Source organism: Alosa sapidissima, chromosome 5 (genome assembly GCF_018492685.1).
Source record: "Alosa sapidissima isolate fAloSap1 chromosome 5, fAloSap1.pri, whole genome shotgun sequence".
Lineage (NCBI taxonomy): Eukaryota > Metazoa > Chordata > Actinopteri > Clupeiformes > Clupeidae > Alosa > Alosa sapidissima.
In genome coordinates this window covers 35,702,769-35,714,651 of record NC_055961.1, presented here as the reverse complement: position 1 = coordinate 35,714,651, position 11,883 = coordinate 35,702,769, and the positions used below count along the sequence as shown (strand labels likewise).

Sequence of the window (11,883 nt, the reverse complement as noted above, 5' to 3'; positions counted from 1 at the left end):
GTTTTAGATCGCCAAAATAGAGCCCTCAGTATCTTTGAATATTAATCCAATGGCATGCTTCATATGGAAGCTCAGCACTATAAGGATTTGCACAAGAAAAAAAACACTTCTGTTGTCCTGATTTTGCCAGTGAATCAGTACGAGCCGGTCGACCTCCCAGAGTATCTGAAAGTGGTTGAAGATGAGGGACCACAGACGATGTATAACCAACCAGACATACCCAAAAGTAAAGAAGCACTGGAGGACCAAGACGCCTCCACTGAGGAATACGACGATGTCATGCCACCTCCAGGATACGATAGCGATTACGATGATGTAGGTTAGCTGTCCACCATCACACAGATGGGCGATCAGACCTCGGACAAAGAGCAGCCACTTTTTCAGCGTTTTAAAATGCTTACTGACTGACTTTTCTTTTGTTGAGTTTACTTTTCACCTCACTGAGATAATGAATAATTTATTGTTTTAAAACTAATTTGATCTTCGGCAAACATTACGTTGCACCTTTCATGTTGCTCTCACTGCTGCAAGTACAAACTTTTTTTCCCTAAACACCGCACAAAAAAACCATCCACACCAACTGCACAAAGCTGGAAAATTATAACTATGATGTTATTCCATTATTGTGCAATGAATGTGAAAATGATAGCCTTGGAGAGCAAAATACTGCCTTCAACTGCATCACATTCCATTACTTTTCCCTGAGCTAAATGGAGGTCAACATGGAGGACAGGTGGAGAGATAGTGGAATATTGTATGTGCTCCATATTTAGGCAACATTGCAATGCAAGCACAACCTGGCACAACACTTCAAATTATCGATAAAGAACAAAGATACTGTGTGTGTGCGTGTTTCAGGGTGTTTCTAAAGTGTAAGCTTTTTAATACAGCTATTAATGTTAGCAGTCAAGATTTGCAATGCGAATGAGGCTATAACACACACTAAATATTATATTAATATGCATTGTTCAGGGCATGGATTTATTATAGGCCAACCTCCCATGCAAAAAATGGAGCTGTCTTTCCACTAAAAAGGCCATAAAATGAGGTATTATTTGATTTATGCAGTGTTTGGGGCTTTGCAGAAATTCTCAAGTTGGAAATAGAGGCCCAATAAACTGTTTGTGTTGGAAGCACAAAACTACATAATTTCTAACAGCTTGTAAATCCATTGAGAAATCATATTTTTCTCTGCTTGAGTTGTGGACAGAGGGGTGGGGGTTCTGAAATTATGCTTGCCAGCTACAACAAACTCAAATCAAGCCGATGTGCTTTTATTACACTTTAAAGCCAGAAATGATTTGAGTACTGCTGGGAAGGGGGAAAACGGGCAGCATGGCCTAACTTTAGGCATTTTCTTTCATTATTTTCAATTTCTTGTAAAATAAAAATATATGTGAAAAATATGTGCCGTTTATGTACCTTGCCTGAAAATTAATGAGTACTTTTACAAGTAATAGTTTGCAAAAGATTATGCCATCACATTATGTAAATGCATTTTTAGTTGTTTTTTTTGTACACACAACATTGTGGACACCTTTCTTACTTTACTACCTAAGGCACTGTGGAATACAATTATTGAAGGTTAACAGGTTATGATGAACAACATCCTATCAAGAGAGACAATAGCTGAAAAACACATCAAATAAAGTAAAACATTTGGCATACACCCTTTACTTGTTATATCAACTCCTTCACTTCAACAAAGGCAATTGAAATCAGTCAGAAACACAGGCATCATCACACTTCCCCAAAGCAGATAAAAAACGCAAGGGCTCATCACACGTCTGCAACTACAGCAAGCACATCCAAAAACAAACAGCAACAGAAGGTATTATATCCAAAATGATTTCTGCACTGCACTCTCCAAGTCTCAGTGATGAGTGAAAAAGTGTGATCTTGTAAAAGAACATTTAAAAAAAGGTAAGAGAGGATGCAGGGCTAAATGCACACTTTATACACATTTATTTTTTGTTTTGTTTTTTTAGTAAAATGACAATATTCTGATATGAACTTATCCAGATTTTTCCTTTTGCAGTTGAATGCCAACTGACTGTTGCACATCGAGACAAACCAAAAGAAGAAAAAACCTGTAGCCAATGCAGGATTACTTTAAAAAGCAACATCCTGTCGCTGTGACCCTTCTCCTGCTTTGAGTCAGTCAGGCTCAGAAAGTTTCGGGGAAAAGGAGGTTGCAGACGCCGACAAACCAAGAGTCTCTCCCCTGACCTCAGTGAGTTTCTGTTCATTGTACAGTACATGAGAAACGATTTGGGGGGGGAGGGGGGGGGAGGGGGGGGAGGGAGAACACATTTTTGTTTCTGATCTCCCACTGCACTCAGCATCAATGTCCAGAGGCAAAAAAAGGAGAAAAAATAGTGGCAAAAGGAGCTCAAGCTAGCCTCCAAGACGTTGGCCTTGACCCCAAGCAAAACCTCCAGGCCTCTCCTCTGGAAGTGGGTTGTAGTTGGCGTCCTCCTCTGGAGTGTCGAATAGCATCTTGCTGTAGAAGAAATAGAGATCATCAGCAATCATCGCTTTCATGTGGTTAAAAGGCCACTTCTTCTTCTTGCTCAAAAGTGAGCTCCTAACCAGACTCAAACATTCAGCCTCTGATGCACAGCTGAGCAACTGTACATGTATTACTGAACAGACATACACTCAGTTTCAGTTCTGCATGGCCTTGAGTTTAATATTAAATATTAGAGCCTGACCAATATGGCCAAATGGTGATCCTTCATCTATATTTCCAGTATTGTCTTTGCAGCTTAATTACATTGCATTTGTGAAACATAAACAAGAGTGCAAGAGCGGCAGAGCAGCAAAATGAAAGCATTGCCCAATATCAATAAGCCGATGAGCAGAAATTGGGGGGTGTCCTCATTTTGGGCAATTTGTCCTCACTGTTAGGGTGTTTTCACATACTGTAGTCCTTTTTAGTTCAAAAGCACTTTTGCACACCTCTTCTTTGGGACCGGTGCGTCGGAAAAGGTACAGGTCACCTGTAATGCTTATTGAAGAAGTCCTGTACACGGTCCTTTACGCATGCAAATACTTTATTTCACACAACTTTTCGGTCACACAGAGCTTCCTCAGGTGAACATATACCTTTTTAAAAGAACCAGTCCACTAAAAGGGGACCAGAAAGTGGGCCAAAACAAAAGGTTTTGTTCATTTTGCATTCACATTGTGAGTTCATTTGAAAGTCTCGGATCTCTTTCTAGTGCACTTCAGCTCTGATAGGTCTCAGTTTTCTTCTGGGGGTCTCAGACCTTACGGCTTTGGATTATGGGCTATAGCTGGGTTAGTTATGTATTTTCATCATCATTCATTATCAGGTTTAAATAATTATCGTAACCCATGATTGGTGTGGTAGTTTGTTTCATGAATATATAAATATAATATATAAAAATATATTTTCCGAATGAATTCTGATCTGAAGTTACTGCAAAGAACCGTTAGTCAACATGTCAGCCAATCACACTTTCTAATTTAGTGGTATGTCCATCCCACCTGGTTACTGTTGTTATGTCCAACTACCTGTAGCTCACATCCAAAATGACAAGTGAACAGCAGCCTGAACTGCACCATGCAGCATGCAGAGCGGTACAAAATATGACCGCCGCCCACTAGTCCTGCACATTCTAAAAATAAATCACGCTTTGTCCATTTGTCTCCATCTCCTACTTTTGTGTATGGAACTGAGTGTGTGCATAGTCTGCTTTTGTGTGTGTGTGTGGTGTTTTTTTTTTTTATGTGTGTGTGCGTGTAGGTGTGTTTATGTGTGCCTGCATGCGTGTGTGTGTGTGTGTGTGTCTACAGGCCGATTGGTGTACAGTCACTAAATGTACACATATAATGCGGGTGAATTTGTTTTCTGGCAGAAAGTATGTTGCAAAAAAGCAAAAACAAGGTTTTGTAATCAACAGGTATCTTTGACGGACATGTACAAAACTTGAATCAGGGATGGAGATTAAATATTTTCTCCACCTGCCACTGTTGGTATGAGTTCTGAAGCATCCTATAATCCAACTATCTAACTTGATCTAACTATACTGTACACCATCAGATTTAAATATTTACAGGTATCAAGGCTATATTTAAAATTTAGCAGTTATTTTCTATTTGGCCTGTTATGAAACCATGCACTGAACAATTTAAGCACAGCTCAGCTTTAAGAAACTTAAATATATGCATGCTTAGCATTTTGTGAAAATACACTGAAAAACTCTGGTTTAAATATTTAGTTATCTAGGTGATATTTTAACATTTATTTTGTATTTGGCCTTTTATGAAATCATGTATTACAAAAGCCCAAAGTTGGAGACCATATAGACATTTGCTTCAATTTCAAAACCTGATTACTCTAGAACGGCTAATTGTTTAGAGACTCTGAAAAGGAGCAAGGTTGTAAGGGTGTTCACACATGGTTCCCTTCCTGGTACACATGTTGCCTCCACTTCCCCTTTTAAATACCAATAATGGCCATCAACTGGTCTTTTCAAATAATTTCTGAACGGAAGCGCTTGAGTCAAGAGGAAAAAAAGGTGTCCCTTCTATTCTCTAGCTGGGTCGTAATTGCAACATAGTTCAAGCCTGAGAGACCTGATGCTAAAGAAGCAACACTTACAGAATGGTGGGGGTCTTCAACCATCTGCTGCCACCTGGTTGATTGGGGAATATATCCTCAAGGAAAAAATAGACATGTCCCACAGCAATACCTACATGGGTAGAGAGAACAGAGATTCATAATATGCTCAAACAGAAAAATACCCATCGGCAATTTCCCTATAGTGATCAGTGATCATGTAATGTCACTTGCACTCTGTGAAAGCACAACCGCCAGTCATCTTGAAATAGTTTTTACATCGACTAAGTGAAGTGCATCAAATCCTCGCGAAACCTATCATTATTCAGGACATCTACAAATGTTACGTTTCAGGCGATTCAGACAAGCCTGCAGCCTATACAATATATTTTTTTCCCAAAATCAGAGAAAGGTAAATTGTTCACAAGCTAAAGTGTTCAATTTACGTTGTTTTCTACCAATAATATAAATAAAAATATATGAAAATTAAGACAAAATAGAAACTTGAATAATCCTGTCTAAAAGTATACTAAGCCCTCCTTTGTGACCAGTTCAAGGTATGTGCTGTAATAATCATGCTTTGTAATTGCCATCTTTTTTTCACAGCAGATGCTATGAATCTGTTGATGATTATGTCATATTTGTAAGTCTCAAACAGTCCATTTGTTTCCACAAAACTTGCCATAACCCATCATTAAAGGGTTTTTCAATTTTTTCTTCCGGACCCCTGTTATTTAGCTGGGTTAACAAATTTCTAGAAACTGCTAGAAACATTTGTAGGGTAAACTCTTGATGTGATGCATAATGTGCACATGCAATATTCTTGTGCAGGAAACACTTCATGTGATGCACAATAGGGGTGTGCCGGTATACAAAGTGTGTACCTCGGTTTTGAAGTCCCGTTTCAGTCATTTTCAGTACAGTGAGTCTGTAGGTACTGCTAAACTAAAAAACAATATTGCTGACGCGCAATGGGAATAGTATTTTGGAAAGGTGTAAGATGTTTCTTGACGTCAATTGACTAAACTGCCATATGGTCCACCACAATATGTTCATGTGGGAATTTGAAACATGGTCCGCAAGCAAAAAGCCTACTGATTACTGTTAAAGACTATATTTGGTACACATCTGTATTGAACCTGAACCTAAACGATTCGGTACGAATACGCCTACCTTTACACCTAATTCATAATGACTAATGTGCTGGGCAAAGAGGTGGCCTGATTTGCTCTTTTTATTACCTAAGAGATCCACAATGATGGAGTTTCCAAGCAGCAGAGAGAAGCCCATTAGCACCCATGGCAGGAAGGGGGCCTGGAAGTTTAGCAGACCAAAGAAGTTCATGCGCACGTTGGGGTTGCGCCTGCTCCACACGTACACCAACATGATGGTGAACGCCTGGCCTAGGAACACCAAACTCACAAATGTGCCAAATATCTGTTCGGAAATTAAGTTCGATAAACAAAATGGAAAACCATGTATATCTGTAATTTTACAAAACTGTATCCACAAGACTTGTCTGTTCACATGCAAGAATGGCAGTAAAGATTAGGTAAAGAAGTATGTAGAATGTTATTGGACAACAACTAGGGCTGCACGATTTGGGGAAAATACCTAATTACGATATTTCCCTGACAGATATTTGATTGGTAAGCACACCAAGTGCACAAGAAGCACAATACCCCCAACCAACAGTGAAGTTCACTAAAATTAACTGTACACAATTATTTGTAGCTTTTCCGATTAGGTAATTGTGTTGGTTCATTTTGCGATTGCAATAATTGTGCAGCCCTATCCCCAATGGGGCAATTTGTTTAGCAAATTTTAAGCATGTAATTGGCAATATTTAAGCAACTGTAAACTAAATATCCAATGATATTTAACAACATTATGCCACAGACTGTAATTACAAGTTCCATCTTCAGTTATGCTATTGTAACAAGAGTACAAAACAAAGTAACAATGCTAAAATGAGTAAAATGATTATCCCATTGTGACAAAAGGATACAGTCATGAGAAGGCCGCCAAAGAGGAACATGAAGACAAAATCAGCTGTTCTGCCTCTGAACGAACCCTCCTCCAGCATACGACAATATCGGTATCTGCAACACTTGAGTTAAAGACATACTGAGCATAACAATGAAATATTATGGGATGCCCCTGCAACAGAGCACGATTTTAGCCCCAAAAATGGATATATGGAATATCACAAATCAAAGGCATTTCATGCATTCTGATGGACAAAAATCATATGCTTAGTAGCTGAAGTGCATCTGCCGACAAAGGATACAAGAATATCATGTTGAATAAGAAGTTGAAACCAACTGGACCAAAAAACAGGAAGTTGGTTATAAGTCGCCATACCTGTGAAGTAAGAGAAAATAAATACTTACTGTCTAGTCTGTGAATATCTTAATTCTAAATCACAAACATTGAACTGCAAAGGGAGCACTTACTTGATAATTCCTTAAAATCAAATCTGGATTGAAATAGAGTTGGAAAGGTGTGATGAGTTCTAGTTGCTGGTATAGAATAGAAGCAAAAACATGAGGTGAGTACAATCAGCTCAGAATTACACCGTAATACCAAACACCGCTATAATCGGTTAGGTTCACACTAGCTACAGCAAGATACTCATAATTCAGACATCAGTGGGCAGGGCTGTACAGTGCTACATATATGTAAAACATGCTACAAAACAACTGTACTATATATGTGCTATGTATTTATCATCTTAGCACCGGTGACACCTTCTTTAAACCCTTTTCAAGAGTGTACCATTCAACTTAGGTGTTTGTAAGTGCATACCGTTGCTACAGATTTTGTGGATTGTGGTACAAAAATATCAACCTCTATAGCATCAGTGCAATGAGCAAAAAAAGCTAACGTACAGCCCTGGTGGGACCTGAATAATGGGTCTGAATAATGAAAATAGGCCTGCACTAAGTTAACAGTATGACTATTTTACATGTAGCCTACCTCCAAGAGAAGATAGCAATGCCCTTAAACTAAACCAATACACCGGGAATCAGGTATGTTTACCCTGTGACTATCTGATCGCTATCTAGGTACGCACAACTTCACAATCAAGACATCACGTTAACGTTACTTCCCATAACATGGTAAAATGTTGCTGAACACATAGCCATACGTAAGATACGAGAGTGAGGCACAACGTTAGCTAACGTTAACTAGCCTTGTGCGCTGTGTGTGCACAAGTGGTGTGTGCTGAAAGAGTCAACAAAACCTACGCTATGCTAGCTGCACATCTATCGCTCGCTAATATCATGCCCGGTAAAGTCAGCAGAAACACAAAACGTTGTATATCGCTAATTGCTTCTCACAATGGGTAATTTCTCTTTGACAACTAGTTGGATAGATAAACACAACAACCTATTTTAAACATTTAGATAACTGTGTATCGTTAGCGTTCGGCTAGGCTAATGAGTTACAGCTAAACAGGGGAAGAGGACTGCATTCATGGACCTTTCACAGTAACAACTCAGACACTTTGCTATTATAAATACTTTTATAAAAGATATTACTTACCACAGCAGCTGTTGTAAGTACACAGGCAGTGGTGTATGCCCTGGTTACCACAGGAATCTGTAAATATTCCTGCTGGAATGTCTGGTAAGCCATCTTCTTTGGACCACCACACAGGTGCTTCCGGCATTTTCTTGACACGTCATAACATTCAGTGGAAAGGGGAGGGGCATTTCATATTTGTGACCTCTCATTCGTGTACTATTTGATGAGTCTGTTTTGTTATTGGAGTACAAACATGTCAGTCACTTGTAGGACGGCCACATATGTCAGTTTTCCATTGGTTTTCGCACATATACGTGTCTAGTGGGACGCTGCACACGACTGACATGTTTATATGGGCTTGTTTCCTGTGCAAACAAACCCAGTATATTTGATTATTATCAGCTATCACTATCAGCCACTATCAACCCAAGCTGAAATGAATACTGAATAATGCAAGCTTTGATTGAGCAGATGACAGTGCTGGCAGTTGGCAGTTGAGAGAGTTAAACAGCACTGTTTTTTTTTTTTCATATGATGAAACTATTTTAAAGAATGCAATAAAATAAAATAACTCCAAAATATCTAATGCTATTTTAATATAGTCAACTAAATATAACTAAATATATCATGGTTTATGCGTGTCAACAATGTAGTTTTACATATTAGCCACAAGAGGGAAGCAATGTCAAACCATTGCCAAAAATCGGTATCCGAGAAGGATGGGCTGAATGTATGATACATGTATGAACGTATGAACGTATTTCAAATACAAAATAGTCATTTGTAATTTGTATTTTATTAGGTTGAAAAAAATGACTTCGTACTTTGTGTGTATTTTTGTAGTTTAAAAATATTGCCAAATGTCTCGATGTCTCGCAGGCAGAGAAAAGTTATTTCTCTTATTACACTGCCCATTTTATCCAGTCAGTGTAGTGATGAAGGAATAGATTAAATAGACAGATTTGGAAAGTGATTTCATGCTCCCTTAAAGAATCTTTTTAGTATTTTCAAAATACAAATATACAGTATTTTAGTTTTGAAACATGGCGTGCCTACTGTATTTTGTAGTTTATTTTGACACACTGAAAATGAGGGTATTTGATATTTTATTTGAAAATACATTTAGATGTATTTTTCCCCATCCCTGTATTAGAATACCAGAGAATTTCTAAATAGGGATTTTCGGTTTCTAAATCGGGATTTTATGTCAAAACTCTTGTTTTAGTGAGAAGCAGTAACACACTAACTATCTTTAACCATTATTTCATTGTAAAGTGTAAATTAGAAGAGTAAGATAATACACTTTTGTCTTGAATTAGTTTGCCATTGCACAGCTTACATATCACATTGGGCTACACTTTTGTCATCATTCCAACCCTTATGTCTTAGGCTAGCCGTGATCAAGCAACCCTTATGTCTTAGGCTAGCCGTGATCAAGCAACCCTTATGTCTTAGGCTAGCCGTGATTAAGGCATTTGCATCCACCTGGCACACAAATTCTCACACAAATACCACATAGGAACCAGGCAACCAGTCCTTTCAGCTCCTCCAACAGCTGCACCTGTGACTTAACTGATAGGGCATGGGACCAGCTCTGCCAAGGCCGTGCCATTCATTCCTAAGGGGTGCAAACACTGATAACACACACACATGATTTGCCCGACACCAAATGTGGTGTCAGATGCTGATGTTCTAATGATTCAATGTCTGAGGCAACGACCAGTGCTCAGTTCTTTTGTTGTGCCCTGTCATTTCTGTTGGTGTTTTGTGTGCTGTATTGTGTGTCCCTTTCTTTATCTTTTGTGTACCTGACTGCAAGTTAAGTTTCCCTTTGGGATAATAAAGTGACTGAACTGAAAAACAAAATATCTTATTGGGCGGCTATAGAGACATTTACACAAGCGTGAACTTGTTTGTTGTCAACAATGCAGTTTGAGGTGGTTGCCAAAGGGGGGCAGCACTTTCCATCCTCCGTGAAGGTCCACCGAAAATCTGCTATACATGGGGAAAAATGAGCTGATGACAAAGACTTCAAAAAACATCACACTAAATCCCTTTGATCACATTTTATGTTGTCAAACGTGATTAACATAGGATTCCTGGTGGATGAAACAGTTGGGTGAATACATTACCTTCCTTGCATAGATTTCCCTTATTAAAGGCAGGGCAGGAAATTAGTGTTTGTGTCTTATTGAGACAACTAAAATCACAGTATCACATCAGGACTCTTTTTTATGCTCTATACAGTCTTTTGTTTTCCATTCAAAACACAGCAAGGCACAAACACCTTGTGGAGGATTAAAACCAGGGAATAAAATGTGACTTTCAGGTGGCACAGTGGCCTACATTTTATTCCCATGCTCTGTAGTGCACTAAAAACCCTAGAGCAATATATGTCACCATAATGGCAAAAGGCAAATTCAATTCTGCTGTAAGTATCAAGGCTAGACGATGTACAATTGGGCTTAGATGCTGGAGGGCTTCCACCTCCAAAAGAGGTGCAGCCACAGATGAAGGGGATGAGGTGAGCACAGTGAGGGGTCGAACGAGTGCGGAGAAAGAAGAGGAGGAGGAGGAAGGGGGGCAGTTTTCAGCCCCAGTTCCTGTGTCTGCCTCTTTCATCTTTCTCATTAAAGGGCCAGTCAATGCTGTGGGGGCCATGCCAGTGAACTGGACGCTGGTGGCCTGGCGAGAGGAATCACAGTCTGGGCACAGGGGTCTCCCCCCATCCCACTAGCCCACACCGCCTTACCTAACCTAACCTCACACCCCACAATGTACAGTAGGAGTCTTATCTGCACACGCCTGCCCACTCACACATCCACTGCTGCATGTGACAAGTGCTGATAGGGACAGAAAGTCAGGAGAGGCTTAAATAAATGAAATAGTATTATATTAAGCAAAGGCTGCAGAAAACTGATTAAGAGAGAGACCCATATGTGAGTTTTTTTTCCACTTGTGTAAATTGTGTCCATTTTTAAAATCTGAATGCTTTTTCTTTGTGTGGAGGTCGGTTGTTGTGTTTTGCTAATATTTTATCTAATTAGATATTTGACTTTATTCATGAGAGAATTCATATTTTTCCCACCACAATTTGTGCAAGAACGATTATTAGATACGTATTGTTTGCTTACCAGATGTATGTCATAGCATTGTAGCAGAAATGCAAGTATGCTTATTACAACAGTGTAGATTTTTAACATAGAAGAGTGTGAGAGCAATCGATGAGGATGTCACCATGTTCTGATCAATAGGTGAGGTTGAAGTCTGCTATGGTCTGCAAAATCAACCAAGAGATTATACATGACACTCACAGGGCTGCTTAGTACACCTCACGATAGGTTGTATAATACTTGAAGCTATTCGGAACCTTTAAAATATCTAAATATTTAGGCATAAATGCCTCAGGTCATTTTATGTTCTTTTTAAATGACTGAATCACACAAGAGATGTTCCCACACTGTGGGAGAGACTCCAGTGGGTGTTCAACAAGCTTCCCACCCCACATCAAACTGTGACATTTAGTTTTGGTGCTTTTGGGCAGCAGTCCAGAGTTCACAGAGCTCAAAAGACACTGATCCTCCGACCACTAGTGACAATCTCAAAATGAGAATATTGGATAAGACAAAGGCTAATTTATTTTGATATGCAATGATTTGTGTTGTAACACACAACTGTGGTGCTCTGAATTCATATCTATTTACACAATGCGCACAAGGTTTCTCAGTGTCCTGCGGTATCAAACTGGCACACGGGTATAAGGA

At 39.2% G+C, this 11,883-nt stretch overlaps 1 protein-coding gene across 1 annotated transcript; it reads right to left on the bottom strand.

The window, feature by feature from the left end:
* Window positions 1-1,646: 1,646 nt before the first annotated feature.
* On the bottom strand, window positions 1,647-8,268 carry derl2 (derlin 2). The gene is made up of 7 exons (XM_042092855.1): window positions 8,138-8,268; window positions 7,045-7,110; window positions 6,879-6,952; window positions 6,597-6,690; window positions 5,830-6,025; window positions 4,631-4,721; window positions 1,647-2,503 (listed from the first exon to the last, which is right to left on the bottom strand). Exons 1-7 carry the CDS (start codon window positions 8,228-8,230, stop codon window positions 2,398-2,400), a joined length of 720 nt encoding a protein of 239 aa, XP_041948789.1. The 5' UTR covers window positions 8,231-8,268; the 3' UTR covers window positions 1,647-2,397.
* Between the last annotated feature and the right edge of the window lie 3,615 nt (window positions 8,269-11,883).